General features: G+C 48.4%; 1 protein-coding gene across 1 annotated transcript in view; it reads left to right on the top strand.

Moving 5' to 3' along the window:
* LOC137617008 (ATP-dependent RNA helicase SUV3 homolog, mitochondrial-like) overlaps positions 1–9,967 on the top strand; it is a 110,479-nt gene extending 100,512 nt beyond the window's left edge. The window contains exon 17 of the mRNA XM_068346867.1: positions 9,805–9,967. Within this exon, the coding sequence (XP_068202968.1) occupies positions 9,805–9,870 (66 nt within the window). The 3' untranslated portion in view covers positions 9,871–9,967. The remainder of the gene's footprint in view (positions 1–9,804) is intronic.
* Positions 9,968–19,109: the final 9,142 nt, after the last annotated feature.

Raw genomic sequence — 19,109 nt, 5'->3', positions numbered from 1 at the left:
TTCTGGTGCAGCCATAGTTGTTGGCACTCTTTCTGGTGCAGCCATAGTTGTTGGCACTCTTTCTGGTGCAGCCATAGTTGTTGGCACTCTTTCTGGTGCAGCCATAGTTGTTGGCACTTTCTGGTGCAGCAATAGTTGTTGGCACTCTTTCTGGTGCATCAATAGTTGTTGGCACTCTTTCTGGTGCATCAATAGTTGTTGGCACTCTTTCTGGTGCTGCCACTGTCGGCACTCTTTCTGGTGCGGCCACTGCCGGCACTCTTTCTGGTGCGGCCACTGCCGGCACTCTTTCTGGTGCGGCCACTGTCGGCACTCTTTCTGGTGCGGCCAAAGTCGGCACTCTTTCTGGTGCGGCCACAGTCGGCACTCTTTCTGGTGCGGCCACAGTCGGCACTTTCTGGTGCGGCCACAGTCGGCACTTTCTGGTGCGGCCACAGTCGGCACTCTTTCTGGGTCTGCCACTGTCGGCACTCTTTCTGGTCTGCCATAGCATACTTTCTGGTGCTGGCACAGTCGGCACTCTTTCTGGTGCTGCCACTGTCGGCACTCTTTCTGGTGCTGCCACTGTCGGCACTCTTTCTGGTGCTGCCACTGTCGGCACTCTTTCTGGTGCTGCCACTGTCGGCACTCTTTCTGGTGCTGCCACTGTCGGCACTCTTTCTGGTGCTGCCACTGTCGGCACTCTTTCTGGTGCTGCCACTGTCGGCACTCTCTGGTGCTGCCACAGTCGGCACTCTCTGGCGCTGCCATAGTCGGCACTCTTTCTGGGTCTGCCATAGACAACACTTACTGGTGCTGCACAGTCGGCACTCTTTCTTGCTGGTGCTGCCACTGTCGGCACTCTTTCTGGTGCTGCCACTGTCGGCACTCTTTCTGGTGCTGCCACTGTCGGCACTCTTTCTGGTGCTGCCACTGTCGGCACTCTTTCTGGTGCTGCCACTGTCGGCACTCTTTCTGGTGCTGCCACTGTCGGCACTCTTTCTGGTGCTGCCACTGTCGGCACTCTTTCTGGTGCTGCCACTGTCGGCACTCTTTCTGGTGCTGCCACTGTCGGCACTCTTTCTGGTGCTGCCACTGTCGGCACTCTTTCTGGTGCTGCCACTGTCGGCACTCTTTCTGGTGCTGCCACTGTCGGCACTCTTTCTGGTGCTGCCACTGTCGGCACTCTTTCTGGTGCTGCCACTGTCGGCACTCTTTCTGGTGCTGCCACTGTCGGCACTCTTTCTGGTGCTGCCACTGTCGGCACTCTTTCTGGTGCTGCCACTGTCGGCACTCTTTCTGGTGCTGCCACTGTCGGCACTCTTTCTGGTGCTGCCACTGTCGGCACTCTTTCTGGTGCTGCCACTGTCGGCACTCTTTCTGGTGCTGCCACTGTCGGCACTCTTTCTGGTGCTGCCACTGTCGGCACTCTTTCTGGTGCTGCCACTGTCGGCACTCTTTCTGGTGCTGCCACAGTCGGCACTCTCTGGTGCTGCCATAGTCGGCACTCTTTCTGGGTCTGCCATAGACAACACTTCTGGTGCTGCCACAGTCGGCACTCTTTCTTGCTGGTGCTGCCACTGTCGGCACTCTTTCTGGTGCTGCCACTGTCGGCACTCTTTCTGGTGCTGCCACTGTCGGCACTCTTTCTGGTGCTGCCACTGTCGGCACTCTTTCTGGTGCTGCCACTGTCGGCACTCTTTCTGGTGCTGCCACTGTCGGCACTCTTTCTGGTGCTGCCACTGTCGGCACTCTTTCTGGTGCTGCCACTGTCGGCACTCTTTCTGGTGCTGCCACTGTCGGCACTCTTTCTGGTGCTGCCACTGTCGGCACTCTTTCTGGTGCTGCCACTGTCGGCACTCTTTCTGGTGCTGCCACTGTCGGCACTCTTTCTGGTGCTGCCACTGTCGGCACTCTTTCTGGTGCTGCCACTGTCGGCACTCTTTCTGGTGCTGCCACTGTCGGCACTCTTTCTGGTGCTGCCACTGTCGGCACTCTTTCTGGTGCTGCCACTGTCGGCACTCTTTCTGGTGCTGCCACTGTCGGCACTCTTTCTGGTGCTGCCACTGTCGGCACTCTTTCTGGTGCTGCCACTGTCGGCACTCTTTCTGGTGCTGCCACAGTCGGCACTCTCTGGTGCTGCCACAGTCGGCACTCTCTGGTGCTGCCACAGTCGGCACTCTCTGGTGCTGCCACAGTCGGCACTCTCTGGTGCTGCCACAGTCGGCACTCTTTCTGGGTCTGCCATAGACAACACTTCTGGTGCTGCCACTGTCGGCACTCTTTCTGGTGCTGCCACTGTCGGCACTCTTTCTGGTGCTGCCACTGTCGGCACTCTTTCTGGTGCTGCCACTGTCGGCACTCTTTCTGGTGCTGCCACTGTCGGCACTCTTTCTGGTGCTGCCACTGTCGGCACTCTTTCTGGTGCTGCCACTGTCGGCACTCTTTCTGGTGCTGCCACTGTCGGCACTCTTTCTGGTGCTGCCACTGTCGGCACTCTTTCTGGTGCTGCCACTGTCGGCACTCTTTCTGGGTCTGCCACTGTCGGCACTCTTTCTGGGTCTGCCACTGTCGGCACTCTTTCTGGGTCTGCCACTGTCGGCACTCTTTCTGGTGCTGCCACTGTCGGCACTCTTTCTGGTGCGGCCATGTCGGCACTCTTTCTGGTGCGGCCACTGTCGGCACTCTTTCTGGTGCGGCCACTGTCGGCACTCTTTCTGGTGCGGCCACTGTCGGCACTCTTTCTGGTGCTGCCACTGTCGGCACTCTTTCTGGTGCTGCCACTGTCGGCACTCTTTCTGGTGCTGCCACTGTCGGCACTCTTTCTGGTGCTGCCACTGTCGGCACTCTTTCTGGTGATGCCACTGTCGGCACTCTTTCTGGTGATGCCACTGTCGGCACTATTTCTTGTGCTTCACTGTCGGCACTCTTTCTGGTGCTGCCACTGTCGGCACTCTTTCTGGGTCTGCCACAGTCGGCACTCTTTCTGGGTCTGCCACAGTCGGCATCTTTCTGGGTCTGCCACTGTCGGCACTCTTTCTGGGTCTGCCACTGTCGGCACTCTTTCTGGGTCTGCCACTGTCGGCACTCTTTCTGGGTCTGCCACTGTCGGCACTCTTTCTGGTGCGGCCACTGTCGGCACTCTTTCTGGTGCGGCCACTGTCGGCACTCTTTCTGGTGCGGCCACTGTCGGCACTCTTTCTGGTGCGGCCACTGTCGGCACTCTTTCTGGTGCGGCCACTGTCGGCACTCTTTCTGGTGCGGCCACTGTCGGCACTCTCTGGTGCTGCCACAGTCGGCACTCTCTGGTGCTGCCACAGTCGGCACTTTCTGGTGCTGCCACAGTCGGCACTTTCTGGTGCTGCCACAGTCGGCACTTTCTGGGTCTGCCACAGTCGGCACTTTCTGGTGCTGCCACTGTCGGCACTCTTTCTGGTGCTGCCACTGTCGGCACTCTTTCTGGTGCTGCCACTGTCGGCACTCTTTCTGGTGCTGCCACTGTCGGCACTCTTTCTGGTGCTGCCACTGTCGGCACTCTTTCTGGTGCTGCCACTGTCGGCACTCTTTCTGGTGCTGCCACTGTCGGCACACTTTCTGGTGCTGCCACTGTCGGCACTCTTTCTGGGTCTGCCACAGTCGGCACTCTTTCTGGGTCTGCCACAGTCGGCAATCTTTCTGGGTCTGCCACTGTCGGCACTCTTTCTGGGTCTGCCACTGTCGGCACTCTTTCTGGGTCTGCCACTGTCGGCACTCTTTCTGGGTCTGCCACTGTCGGCACTCTTTCTGGTGCGGCCACTGTCGGCACTCTTTCTGGTGCGGCCACTGTCGGCACTCTTTCTGGTGCGGCCACTGTCGGCACTCTTTCTGGTGCGGCCACTGTCGGCACTCTTTCTGGTGCGGCCACTGTCGGCACTCTTTCTGGTGCGGCCACTGTCGGCACTCTTTCTGGTGCGGCCACAGTCGGCACTCTTTCTGGTGCTGCCACAGTCGGCACTCTCTGGTGCTGCCACAGTCGGCACTTTCTGGTGCTGCCACAGTCGGCACTTTCTGGTGCTGCCACAGTCGGCACTTTCTGGGTCTGCCACAGTCGGCACTTTCTGGGTCTGCCACAGTCGGCACTTTCTGGGTCTGCCACTGTCGGCACTCTTTCTGGGTCTGCCACTGTCGGCACTCTTTCTGGGTCTGCCACTGTCGGCACTCTTTCTGGTGCGGCCACTGTCGGCACTCTTTCTGGTGCGGCCAATGTCGGCACTCTTTCTGGTGCGGCCACTGTCGGCACTCTTTCTGGTGCGGCCACTGTCGGCACTCTTTCTGGTGCGGCCACTGTCGGCACTCTTTCTGGTGCTGCCACTGTCGGCACTCTTTCTGGTGCTGCCACTGTCGGCACTCTTTCTGGTGCTGCCACTGTCGGCACTCTTTCTGGTGCTGCCACTGTCGGCACTCTTTCTGGTGATGCCACTGTCTGCACTCTTTCTGGTGATGCCACTGTCGGCACTATTTCTTGTGCTTCAACTGTCGGCACTCTTTCTGGTGCTGCCACTGTCGGCACTTTCTGGGTCTGCCACAGTCGGCACTTTCTGGGTCTGCCACAGTCGGCACTCTTTCTGGGTCTGCCACAGTCGGCACTCTTTCTGGGTCTGCCACAGTCGGCACTCTTTCTGGGTCTGCCACTGTCGGCACTCTTTCTGGGTCTGCCACTGTCGGCACTCTTTCTGGGTCTGCCACTGTCGGCACTCTTTCTGGTGCTGCCACTGTCGGCACTCTTTCTGGGTCTGCCACAGTCGGCACTCTTTCTGGTGCGGCCACAGTCGGCACTCTTTCTGGTGCGGCCACAGTCGGCACTCTTTCTGGTGCTGCCACAGTCGGCACTCTTTCTGGTGCTGCCACTCTTTCTGGTGCTGCCATAGTTGTTGGCACTCTTTCTGGGTCTGCCACTGTCGGCACTCTTTCTGGGTCTGCCATAGTTGTTGGCACTCTTTCTGGGTCTGCCATAGTTGTTGGCACTCTTTCTGGGTCTGCCATAGTTGTTGGCACTTTCTGGGTCTGCCAAAGTCGGCACTCTTTCTGGCGCTGCCACAGTCGGAACTTTCTGGCGCTGCCACAGTCGGCACTCTTTCTGGCGCTGCCACAGTCGGCACTTTCTGGCATTGCCACAGTAGGCACTTTCTGGCGCTGCCATAGTCGGCACTCTTTCTGGGTCTGCCATAGACAACACTTTCTGGTGCTGGCACAGTCGGCACTCTTTCTGGTGCTGCCACTGTCGGCACTCTTTCTGGTGCTGCCACTGTCGGCACTCTTTCTGGTGCTGCCACTGTCGGCACTCTTTCTGGGTCTGCCACTGTCGGCACTCTTTCTGGTGCTGCCACAGTCGGCACTCTTTCTGGTGCGGCCACAGTCGGCACTCTTTCTGGTGCGGCCACTGTCGGCACTCTTTCTGGGTCTGCCACTGTCGGCACTCTTTCTGGGTCTGCCACAGTCGGCACTCTTTCTGGGTCTGCCACAGTCGGCACTCTTTCTGGGTCTGCCACAGTCGGCACTCTTTCTGGGTCTGCCACTGTCGGCACTCTTTCTGGGTCTGCCACTGTCGGCACTCTTTCTGGGTCTGCCACTGTCGGCACTCTTTCTGGGTCTGCCACTGTCGGCACTCTTTCTGGTGCGGCCACAGTCGGCACTCTTTCTGGTGCGGCCATAGTTGTTGGCACTTTCTGGTGCTGCCATAGTTGTTGGCACTCTTTCTGGGTCTGCCATAGTTGTTGGCACTCTTTCTGGGTCTGCCATAGTTGTTGGCACTCTTTCTGGGTCTGCCACTGTCGGCACTCTTTCTGGGTCTGCCACTGTCGGCACTCTTTCTGGGTCTGCCACTGTCGGCACTCTTTCTGGGTCTGCCACTGTCGGCACTCTTTCTGGTGCGGCCACAGTCGGCACTTTCTGGTGCGGCCACAGTCGTTGGCACTCTTTCTGGGTCTGCCATAGTTGTTGCACTCTTTCTGGGTCTGCCATAGTTGTTGCACTCTTTCTGGGTCTGCCATAGTTGTTGGCACTCTTTCTGGGTCTGCCACTGTCGGCACTCTTTCTGGGTCTGCCACTGTCGGCACTCTTTCTGGTGCTGCCACAGTCGGCACTCTTTCTGGGTCTGCCATAGTTGTTGGCACTCTTTCTGGGTCTGCCATAGTTGTTGGCACTCTTTCTGGGTCTGCCATAGTTGTTGGCACTTTCTGGGTCTGCCAAAGTCGGCACTCTTTCTGGCGCTGCCACAGTCGGCACTCTTTCTGGCGCTGCCACAGTCGGCACTTTCTGGCGTTGCCACAGTAGGCACTTTCTGGCGCTGCCATAGTCGGCACTCTTTCTGGGTCTGCCATAGACAACACTTTCTGGTGCTGGCACAGTCGGCACTCTTTCTGGTGCTGCCACTGTCGGCACTCTTTCTGGGTCTGCCACTGTCGGCACTCTTTCTGGTGCTGCCACTGTCGGCACTCTTTCTGGTGCTGCCACTGTCGGCACTCTTTCTGGTGCTGCCACTGTCGGCACTCTTTCTGGTGCTGCCACAGTCGGCACTCTCTGGTGCTGCCACAGTCGGCACTCTCTGGTGCTGCCACAGTCGGCACTTTCTGGTGCTGCCACAGTCGGCACTTTCTGGGTCTGCCACAGTCGGCACTTTCTGGGTCTGCCACTGTCGGCACTCTTTCTGGGTCTGCCACTGTCGGCACTCTTTCTGGGTCTGCCACTGTCGGCACTCTTTCTGGGTCTGCCACTGTCGGCACTCTTTCTGGGTCTGCCACTGTCGGCACTCTTTCTGGGTCTGCCATAGTTGTTGGCACTCTTTCTGGGTCTGCCATAGTTGTTGCACTCTTTCTGGGTCTGCCATAGTTGGCACTCTTTCTGGGTCTGCCATAGTTGCTGGCACTCTTTCTGGGTCTGCCATAGTTGTTGGCACTCTTTCTGGGTCTGCCATAGTTGTTGGCACTTTCTGGGTCTGCCAAAGTCGGCACTCTTTCTGGCGCTGCCACAGTCGGCACTCTTTCTGGCGCTGCCACAGTCGGCACTCTTTCTGGCGCTGCCACAGTCGGCACTTTCTGGCGTTGCCACAGTAGGCACTTTCTGGCGCTGCCATAGTTGTTGGCACTCTTTCTGGGTCTGCCATAGTTGTTGGCACTCTTTCTGGGTCTGCCATAGTTGTTGGCGCTCTTTCTGGGTCTGCCATAGTTTTCGGTTTTTTCTGGTGCAGCCATAGTTGTTGGCGCTCTTTGTTGGCACTCTTTCTGGGTCTGCCATTATTGACACTCTTTCTGGGTCTGCCATAGTTGTTGGCACTCTTTCTGGGTCTGCCATAGTTGTTGGCACTCGTTCTGGGTCTGCCACTGTCGGCACTTTCTGGTGCTGCCACAGTCGGCACTCTTTCTGGGTCTGCCATAGTTGTTGGCACTCTTTCTGGTGCGGCCACAGTCGGCACTCTTTCTGGTGCTGCCACAGTTGGCACTCTTTCTGGGTCTGCCATAGTTGTTGGCACTCTTTCTGGGTCTGCCATTATCGACACTCTTTCTGGGTCTGCCATAGTTGTTGGCACTCTTTCTGGGTCTGCCATAGTTGTTGGCACTCTTTCTGGATCTGCCATAGTTGTTGGCGCTCTTTCTGGGTCTGCCATAGTTTTCGGTTTTTTCTGGTGCAGCCATAGTTGTTGGCGCTCTTTGTTGGCACTCTTTCTGGGTCTGCCATTATCGACACTCTTTCTGGGTCTGCCATAGTTGTTGGCACTCTTTCTGGGTCTGCCATTATCGACACTTTCTGGGTCTGCCATAGTTGTTGGCACTCTTTCTGGGTCTGCCATAGTTGTTGGCACTCTTTCTGGGTCTGCCATTGGGTCTGCCATAGTTGTTGGCACTCTTTCTGGGTCTGCCATAGTTGTTGGCACTCTTTCTGGGTCTGCCATAGTTGTTGGCACTCTTTCTGGGTCTGCCATAGTTGTTGGCACTCTTTCTGGGTCTGCCATAGTTTTCGGTTTTTTCTGGTGCAGCCATAGTTGTTGGCGCTCTTTCTGGTGCAGCCATAGTTGTTGGCGCTCTTTCTGGTGCAGCCATAGTTGTTGGCGCTCTTTCTGGTGCAGCCATAGTTGTTGGCGCTCTTTCTGGTGCAGCCATAGTTGTTGGCGCTCTTTCTGGTGCAGCCATAGTTGTTGGCGCTCTTTCTGGTGCAGCCATAGTTGTTGGCGCTCTTTCTGGTGCAGCCATAGTTGTTGGCGCTCTTTCTGGTGCAGCCATAGTTGTTGGCGCTCTTTCTGGTGCAGCCATAGTTGTTGGCGCTCTTTCTGGTGCAGCCATAGTTGTTGGCGCTCTTTCTGGTGCAGCCATAGTTGTTGGCGCTCTTTCTGGTGCAGCCATAGTTGTTGGCGCTCTTTCTGGTGCAGCCATAGTTGTTGGCGCTCTTTCTGGTGCAGCCATAGTTGTTGGCGCTCTTTCTGGTGCAGCCATAGTTGTTGGCGCTTTTTCTGGTGCAGCCATAGTTGTTGGCACTCTTTCTGGTGCAGCCATAGTTGTTGGCACTCTTTCTGGTGCAGCCATAGTTGTTGGCACTCTTTCTGGTGCAGCCATAGTTGTTGGCACTCTTTCTGGTGCATCAATAGTTGTTGGCACTTTCTGGTGCAGCCATAGTTGTTGGCACTCTTTCTGGTGCATCAATAGTTGTTGGCACTCTTTCTGGTGCAGCAATAGTTGTTGGCACTCTTTCTGGTGCTGCCATTCTTGGCACTCTCTGCAATGCTGCCGTGGCTGCCTCTCTGATGCTGCTGTGGCTGCCTCTCTGCCAGTCTCCACGATGCTGCCGTGGCTGGAACTATTGCTACTGCTGTTACTGCTTCGGGTACTTTCCACTGCTACGCTTATGCCACCTGCTTCTGTTGCTGTGACAGCACTTTTGCGCCACCTGCTGACATTTCTGTTGCATCACTTCAAACTTGGCAGTGTTGCTTCTATAGCTGCCTTTTCAGCTAGCCCTATTTCAGCCTTTTTTTTTTCTTTTTTTTGCTGCCATCTCTTTCATCTTGCGCTGCTCTTTAATTGAACAATGTTCTGTTGCATAGCAAGGCAGTATAAGAAGGTTGAAGTAAAATTACATGATATTATAGTGAAAATGTTTAGTTTTTGCAGTAAAACTTTTTTTTAATTCAGGACTGTTCTGGTAAGGATCATAAATATGAAATAAATGTAATTAAATTTTGCATCTGAAAGAGTTTTAATGTAAGAAAACTACTAAAACTATTTTATTCACAGTACACTAGAAAGTCTCAAAAAATATATTTTTAATTAAAGAACATTAAACAAAAGCAAGCAAACGATTACTACGAAAATATGAAAACAACCTCCATTCCAAAGTAACTAAGCAGAAGTCAGTTTGTAAAATCAACATAGCAATGAAAAATGGTATATCGTAGTAATAGAAATGAATAAAGACTATAAACGACAGTTTAAAACACATTTTCATTAAGGAATTCAACATGTTTTAAGATCCTTACTATTTTGATGCTACGTACCTTTTTTCTTCATGTGGATTGGGAGGTAGACAAGTTTTGGATTTGCATCACACATCAATAGGTTATGTAAGAAGGCTTGTCATGGGAACAATTCAGTATTCCTGAAAGACACCAGTGAATTTTAGGAAAAGCAAGGCAAAAGGTGGCCCTCTCAAAGATAAAAATTTTCAGCCATTAAGAATCACTTTTTTAAATAGGTAATGAACACTAATATTTCATATATCACAATTAAGCACAAGTATATCTAGAGGTGTAAGCAATGCATATCTCTTTTAATTTCATCAATTTTCATTCTCTTTCAGGGTACTGATGATGATGACTTGCCTCCCTCACCATCAAAACCACGAAATAGAAAAAAAAAATCTTAAGTAATTAAGCTATTTTACAACCAACATAAAAAACCGATTTTAGGTTAATGTATATAGTAAGTAAAATATGACTAGGCATTAATAAAATATTTTTCAATTTTCTGTTTCATTCCCAGCTTCAAATACTGTATATAGTAATTATGGAGGAATGATGTATTTTCTTAAAAACAGTGAAAATGTAGCAGTATATAGTGCTAAAACCCAAGCATTACATTTCGGTATAGAATTTCACACACGATTAAAATTATTTTATAAAGACTATCCAGAATACTTAGCCAATAAAAATGTTAGACAATCTTCTACAAAATAATTCTAACAGAACCACCACAAGTAAAAGAAAAAAGTACAATATGTAAGTACATCATGAGATTAAAAAAAAAAAAAACATGCATGGTGGCAATATAAGTTTTATTCAATTTGTGAGTATCGACAGCACAATATGCACCATAAATGCTTCCATGCATCATAACTGGAAAGGATAACCGCCAATGAAAAATATTCAAGAGTATATAGTCCATCAGTTAAAGAGTGTAATGGATAAAAGTTTTTATCAATTCCACCCATTAGCTATGAAAACCTGGAGAGCAAGTCTAGTATATTCTGTTAGGATTTTGTGATAATGAGGTACCAAACAGGTTAGTGAAAGAAACATATTGATATTTTCTATAAAGAAAGAGCTCCCACTACAATTATAAGGATATGATGAGATAGTTGCTATGTCCCCATTCTTGTCAATAAAAATTGCAAAAGCACTAAATAGAGTAAAGTAATTATAGCCCCTGGTTTATAACTTTTTAACACCCAAAATGCATCACCACAACCATGTCTTAGGTGACAGTAGTGCACTCATTGTATGACATTTTACATCTGTTAAGCACATTCAGGGGTGGTGCTCAACATTATACTCGGCAGTGGAAATACTACTTAGGTGCATCTTCTTTGCTGTTATTTTACAAGAGGATTTTGATGTACCGAGTTGCTACTTTAAACGAGGGTTTCTGATGAAATCCAAGTGTACCTTTTTCTCTTCTTAATATTTCTTTTATATTACCTGTACAAATATGCATACTTCAATAGAAACTTCTAGTCTGGCCTTTGGATTACACCAGATTTATAAAATTTAGGCTAACCACTACAAATTTTAAAACAATGTGTATTTTTCCTAGCTATACAAACCAGTGTCATTTAAATGGGTTACTCCTAATGTCAATTTAATACGACCCGACCAAAGGATAAAATGGGACCAGTTACAGCTCTAATAGGATACCTGGTAATTCCACAGCTGGGCAGCATTACATGCTGCTGTGATGCAAGCTACACTATATCCTGGTCAAAGACTTTTATAGCTACAAAAAATAGAAATTGTTTAAATTTTGTAATCTATTCCTATGTAGATACAAATTACCGAGTCATTAAAATGAGAGTCATCCTTAGGCGAGAGGAAGTCTCCGTTAAGAGGGATCACTTGCTCTAGGATAACCACACTAAAACCAGGCTTTATGCAAAAGTCAAAGGCAAGTCTGTGACAAGTCCAACTACCTCGTGAAGCTATATGAAAATTAGGAATCAAAATATTAATAAATGATGATACTATACCGTACAGTACACAATCATAATCAATAATTTTGTTATTCTCACCTGCATTCGGGTGCGATCCTGCAAATACTCCAGGACCCATCCTGTAAGTAAATTTTCAGACTATCCACATTTCATAACCTTATAATGCAGAAAATAATAGGTGCCATGTGATAAAGGATAGGCTCATGTACAAGGTTAAGCTAAATTATTTGCCGAGCCACAACAATGGGACCTAAAGAAAAAGATCTCCAAGAATTTTTTAGTATAATCTTTCAGGTAGTGACCTGTTTAAGTATTCTGCCTTCTCCAGACACCTGCACTAAGAACTTGGGCTACCGTGTGGTTCTTCCAGACCACCAAGGTTGTGGCAAGACCATTGATTGATTTGAGGTTTTCTGGAGTCCTGACATCTAAGCTCACTGACGCCTGTGAGGAAAGTAAGGATATAAACTATACGAGAAGTAATGAACAATTAAAATATTTTACGAGCAGTTACAACACTAAAACACACCTTTTATATAAAAACTATAAAAGGACTTATATTAGCCTGTTCAACATAAAAACATCTGCTGCAAGTTTGAACTTCTGAAGTTCTACCGATTCATCTACCTGATTAGGAAGATCATTCCACAACTTGGACATAGCTGGAATAAAACTTCTAGAATAATGTGCAGTATTGAACCTTATGATGGAGAAGGCATTAATACTAGAATTGACTGCATATCTAGTATTACAAACAGGATTGTACTGTCAGGGTAGATTTGAATGTAAAGGATGGTTAGAATTATGAAAAATCTTATGCAAAATGCATAAACTAATTGAATGATTGTGCCAGAGATTAATATCTAGGATCAGAAATAAGAAATTTTATAGACCGTAAGTTCATGTCTAACAAATTAAGATGAGAATCGGCAACAAAAGACCAAACAGGAGAACAATACTTAAAACAAGGTAGAATGAAAGAATTAAAACTTCTTCAAAATAAATATGTCACCGAAAATCTTATAAGACTTTCTCAAACAGCCAATTTTTTTGGCAATTGAAGAAAACGCAGAACTAATGCGTTTCTCAAAAGTAAACTTTCTGTCGAGAATCACTCCTAAAAGAAACGGTATCAGTTTTGAGATACGGATGTTGAGGAGCAACCGTCCTTGACCTACTTACAATCATAAACATGAGTTTTGTTAGGATTTAGCTTCATGTCCCATAATTTGCACCATGCACTAATTTTAACGATCTCTAAGGGATTCAGCAACCCCAGATCTACATTCAGATGAAATCGGTGCAAAGGGTGCAAAGAGAGTGGCATAATCTGCTTATGCAATGAACTTGCTTTCTAGGCCAAACCACATGTCATGTGTATTTAGTATGAAAAGCAATGGGCCAAGAACACTATCCTGAAGAACACCAGATATCACATTCGTATACTGATTATGGTGCCCGTCAACAACTCTGCAATCTATTATTTAAAAATTCAATAATGATGCTTGAGAAAAGACCCACCCCCTCCCAACTCGTTGAATTTGAAAACATGGGCCTCATGATTAACACGGTCAAAGGCAGCACTAAAATTAAGACCAATCATACAAACTTCCTGACCACAATCAAGGGATTTCTGAACAGCATTGGAGATGTGCAAGAAGGGCATCACATGCTCCAAGGCCTTTACGAAAATCAAATTGTAAACTAGGAAACACTATTACCTAAAACATTCAAAAACTTAAAAGATAATATGGGAGTTATGGAAATTTGGCACTAATCAGTTGGACTTGAGCTACCACAAACTTTTACCAATTCTCCAATAAGTGCTAAAAGCTCCCCTTCTTGCTAACTTATGCAAAATAACAGAACTTTCAAGCTAAGAAATCTGCTGTTTTAATAAAGAAACAGAAAAAATACCATTTAGATCTACATCTCAATATGCTTCAAGGTCCATTAAGAGAGCTTTAATTTCACGAGATTGAAAAGCTAAACTGGTTAGTTTAGCCTCCGTAAAACCGGAATGAGGAAGATAAAGTTTCTCATTACTCTGCTTACTGTCAAGCAGCCAAGAATGTTGCCTTTTCCTTTGGACAGTGAGTGAGAGCCATCTGGTTTAAGTAAAGGAAGAACTGCTGCATCTACACCATAAAACGGATTTTGAAGCAAAGCAAAAAATCTATTTTTGGGTGAGATAGCCATGTCGTCCTAATGGAAGGTTCCTTTAGGCAGCTTTCTAAGGGATATTTAGCTATAGTGATACTCCCAGAGAATTGACCATAGGTCTCCAGAATTCTAACTTCTGGCGCGAGTATCCTTAAGATAATTCTTCGGGATATCGCATAATATCAGGGGACGTATTTATTGATACGACACATGGCAATCTTCACCCCGAATAAAGTTTTCGCTCTGAGGGGGGAAGAGTGGCGAAAATGAAGGGGAGCCGTCATCAATGTTACCCGGTGCATCCCTTTCCCATACTACTACAGAGCCACTCATGGCAACTCATTCCTTGTTGCAACTGAGCATGGATGGGTCAGATGAGTAGTTTTGGGTGAGGATTTGTTACATATGTATACTCCTTTTCTAGAAAAGGAGGGCGGGTCCATCAGGACAACATGGCTATCTCACCCAAAAATAGATATTTCACTTTGCTTCAAAATACGTTTTTTGGGCTCAGCCATGTCGTCCTGATGGAAGTTTACCGGAGAATTACTTGAAAGTACTACATCTGTGGGTTTGTATAAGTGCCTTTACCTTGAATCAACTTTAATATGGTCACCCAGACCACATAAATATAGGACACTACTGTTATTCGTCATATCCGCTAAGTTTGGAACTAACTTAGGGAAACTGTCAACACTGTCAACACTGACTATAGAAGCGACAAGGTTTGTATACGTAAGAACAAAGTGGAATTAACATACCACAAGCATGTTCACATATAGAAGAGACTTCAAGTGTTTTATATTAGGAAAATATGCATAAGACTCTGGCTAGTTTTATTCAGCTACTTGTGGGGCGAATAAGACGCAAATACATTTTTAGTATTTATATGTATAGACGAAAATAAATATAACAACGAAAATATTAAAATAGAATCATTTACTACATTACCAACATTTTTAAAGTACATATATATTTATCACCTGTAAGGGAAGAAATATATGTAAATCAGGCAACTCATAGATATTGCAAAATTATTAAAATAATTTCACTTTAGATGTTGGATATGTTCAATCACTGTGTACGAATGTACACACGGCACTGGTGTTATTGGTTAGATTCTACGCCTATAAAGAACAGTCCAAGGGGCACCAGGGTGACCCTTAATAAAAGGTATTACACTTAAAAGGTGTTAACACCTTTTCTCCCATTCACTGTAAAGTCCCAAATAGTTCAGTGTTCATCGCAGCACTAGACGACAGGTTTTATAACACTACCTGCCGCCACCACAAAGTGTTTAATTTCATGCACTTGCTTTGCATAATGTTTATAAAAGACTCTAGAGGATTTCCAACCTGTACATGAGCCGAGTCTATCAAAGTCCATATGCTGAAAGAAGTTCAGCGAGGAAGCAATTTTCCTCGGATCATGACCTGTCAGGATCCACTCTGCGAATAAAGTAGGCGAGCTTTGCCCTCAGTTGTTTTAGGGATAAGATTGATCCTGAGGTTTCGCCTATGAAGAGCTGTCCTCCCTTGAAGTCTGAAGTTCTTCGAGGATAGACTTTAATACACTCTACTGGACATAAAAAGAGACATCTTCCTTCAGAGGGTAGCTCGTTTTTGGCGAGAAATGTAGGCTCGGGAAATGAATATGGCCCTCGTCTCTTGACAGGGCTACTATTTCACTAACTCTAGACCCTGAGGCTATAGCGAACAAAAATATCACTTTCTGTGTTAGATCCTTTAGGGAGCAATCTTCATTGTTCAAGTTCAAAGCATAGTGCAAGACTTTGTCCAGAGACCATGAAATGAGCTTCGGAGGGGCTGCTGGTTTAAGTCTGGCGAATGCCTTCAGAATCTTGTTGAAGATTTTGTTTAACAGGTCCACCTGGAAGGCGTGTAAAAGAGGTCTAGTCAAAGCAGACTTACACGTAGTTATTCTTCCAAGACGATTCATTTTGTCTTCTGGTTGATTTTGACTTTTATTCTTCTATAAAGTCGATGCTGTCTTTCGAGATCCCAAACCTTTTCTTGACTGCTAAAGCGAGAAAATCATGAGATGAAGGTTCTGGGTTCTCAGTGATGAAGCGTAGACAGTCTACTTCTGAACCAGTTGGGATAGAACTGGGTTCGGTAGAGGAAACAGCCTCGGCCTCAGTTCTATCACCAGAGGGAACAAATTGCTCTTGGGCCACTTGGGGGCCACCACTGCTGCTGTCCCCTTGAAGGATCTTAGCTTGTTGAGGATCTTCAGCACGAGATTTGTTGGTGGGAACAGATAGATAGGACTCAATCTGTTCCAATCGAGGGACATGGCGTCCATCGCTTCTGCCCGAGGGGCCTCGTAAGGGGCTACGTATCGAGGTAGTTTCTTGTTGTCCCTCGTTGCGAAGAGGTCGATCTGCAGTTCTGGGACTTTTTTCAAGATGAAGGAGAATGAGTCTGCGTCTAGGGACCATTCTGACTCGATCGGCTTTCGCCTGGATAGAGCGTCTGCCGTCACATTGCGGAACCCTTGTAGGTGAACTGCTGATAAATACCATCTTTTCTTTCTTGCCAAGCGAAAGATGGCCAACATCACGTGGTTGATGTAGGGTGATCTCGAGCCTTGTCGGTTGACATCTCACTATCACTTCGCTGTCCAAGACCAACTTGATGTGGGCTGATCTGTGAGGGGATAGCTTTTTCAATGTCAGGAGGACTGCGATGGCCTCCAGAATGTTGATGTGAAAGGTCTTGAACAGGGATGACCAGGTCCCTTGAGCTTTCTTTTGATGGGAATGACCTCCCCATCCTTATGTTGAGGCATCCGTGTGGATGACTACCGATGGTTGAGGTGGTTTTAAGGGAATAGTCCTTGCTAGGCTCTTGACCTTCGACCACGGCCTCAGAAGTGATCGCAGTAAGGTCAGTGTCAGTCTCTGTTGATCTCTTCGAGCATTTGATGCGTATCTTCTCCAGACTCCTGACACATCTTTTAGCTGTGCTCTTAGCACTGGGTCTGTTACTGCTGCGAACTGGAGAGAGCCCAGTACTCTCTCCTGTTGGCATCTTGAAATCCAGTTGGATTTCATTAGTCTCTTGACAGAACCCGCGATCTCTCTCCTCTTCTTTGGTGGAATGGAGAGGCGGTGTGACTGCAAGTTCCAATGAATTCCCAACCATTGAAACTCTGAGCTGGAGAGAGGTGAGACTTCTTCTTGTTGATCTTGAAGCCCAGATGTTCCAGGAACTGGATCACCTCTTTGGCTGCCTGCAGACAAGCAGTCTTGGATAATGCCCACACCAGCCAATCGTCCAGGTATGCAGCTACCTGAACGCCTTCCAAGCGTAGCCGTCGTACGACTGTGTCCCCAAGTTTCATGAAAATCCTTGGGGCTATGTTTAGTCCAAAGGGCATGGTTCTGAAAACACACTTTGTCTTCCGTAGCTTGAATCCTAGGTAGGAGGAGAGGGGGCGGCTGACTGGAAGGTGCCAGTAAGCATCTGCCAGGTCTTTCGGTAACAAGGTCCTTATGTGTTGTAGGGTTAACATCCGGAACTTGTTGTTCTCGAAGAACTTGTTGAGTGGAGACAAGTCTAGAATGACTCTGAGTTTGTCAGAGTCCTTCTTGTGTACACAAAACAGCCTTCCCTGGAATTTGATGGACTTTGCTTTCATTATAACCTTTTTGTTCAAGAGTTCTAAGGTATACTCTTCCAATAAGGGGGTGGAGTGTTGGAAGAATTGAGGAAATGAAGGTGGAGATCGGTTCCAATTCCATCCTAGCCCATTCTTGATTAGGCTGTGGGCCCAGGGATCGAAGGTCCAACGATCCCGAAAGTGGAGAAGTCTTCCTCGTACCTGGAGCATCTTATTGCTTGGATGATCCAGAAGGTTTGCCACCCTGACCACATCCTCCTCTACCTCTCGAGGGGTTTCTTGAGGAGCCTCGTCTAGATCCTCTACCTTTCGGGCGAAAGGTAGTGGTGTGCCTCTCAAAACAAACCTGGGTTAAAGGCTGGTGACTGGGCTACCAGCTGAGGCACCATCTGGAAAATAGTTTGAGGCTGAGCAACCATTTGGGGCACCGTGGTCATGGTTACCGTGGGATGTAGCACAGGTCGAGGAGGCAGTCTTGGCTTCCTCTTAGGTTGTGGACCAGCATCAGGGGAAGATTTTCTCTTGGCAGAGATGCCCCACTTTTGGAGAAGGTTCCTATTCTCCGTGGCGGCTTTGGCGACTACCTCTTGGACTGCTTCCTTTGGGTAGAGGTCCTTGCCCCAGATATAGGAAGTGATAAACTTCCTGGGCTCGTGTTTGACCGTTGCATTGGCAAACACAATCTCTCTGCAGGCCCTCCTGGCCTTCACAAAAGCGTACAAGTCCTTGACCAGAGTAGCCATGTGCATCTTAGCTAAGGACTGTATACATGTCTGGGGTGCTTGCAATGCCTGCACACATCTTCATGCAGTTCTGGAGGGACAGAGAGGCGGCTAGTCTCTCTTTTGTCTCCCGTTCTCTTCTCAGGTCCGACAGCTTCGGGAGGTTTTCATTGACTTGCTGTCCTGCAATGTCCGTGTCGAGTTCACTACCGAGAAGGTTAGGTGGACTTCGTTCCAATCCTTCTCGCCTGTGGGCAAGGCCAGAGACAATGGCCTACACTCCTCTAGTGTAGGACATGGTTTGCCTATATCAACTGCCTTAAGCACACTGTGGAGAGCTTTCGACGTGAAGGGGAAAGCTCTGGATGAAGGAGCAAGGAAAGTAAGGTGCTTCTTGCTCAACGCAGAAACTTTAGAGTTAGTATAGCCTGCCTTCTTCAGGCTACTCAGCAAGAGACCCTGTGCCTTGTTGTGGTAAAAAACCATGACCTCCTTGGGTTCCGTCTCTTCCTTAGACGCCGGCTCACTCTTCAGCCGGATGAAACATTCCGGGTAAGCCGAAAGGTTTGGCCAGAATTGAATATAGTCAAGGGGGATGGCCCCCATCTCCGAGACGTAGAGTTTCCCATTCATCATGGGCATGAACTCTGCATACCTCCAGGGATTGGTTTCGGAGCATGGTGGCAGGTCAGACACTTTGAGCCGCTTGTAGGACCCACGAGAAGCAACTACACGGCTTGCTTCCCAGAATTCCTCCCTCACGTCCACGTTTTCTTTACGTAGCGTATCGACCAACTGCTGGATCTGGGCCATAATCGCTTGGCCCAGCGGGTCTGGTTGAGGGCTTGGAGCTGAAGAAGTTGACTGCACAGGCTGAAATGCCGACACAGACAGAGGGTCCTCCGCTTCTGTCGACTCGAGATCATCTTCCTCCTCAGGTGGTTGGGCCATCTCTTCTTCGGGGTCTTCTTGAAGGAGACCCTTTTCGGTGTCCGAGGACACTTCTGACATCCTCTCCTGGTGGATGTCATTGCCTTGTAGAGCCTCGTTGATGTCGGCCTCTATTGCAAGTTGTATGCAGGGAGGCCTGAGACGTGCCTGAGGCACGACTGCATCAGCTGTCGCCTTAGGGAACAGCAGGCTTCTGAT

The sequence above is a fragment of the Palaemon carinicauda genome, chromosome 23, assembly GCF_036898095.1.
Source record: "Palaemon carinicauda isolate YSFRI2023 chromosome 23, ASM3689809v2, whole genome shotgun sequence".
Classification (NCBI taxonomy): domain Eukaryota; kingdom Metazoa; phylum Arthropoda; class Malacostraca; order Decapoda; family Palaemonidae; genus Palaemon; species Palaemon carinicauda.
This window is presented reverse-complemented; position numbering and strand designations above follow the sequence as displayed.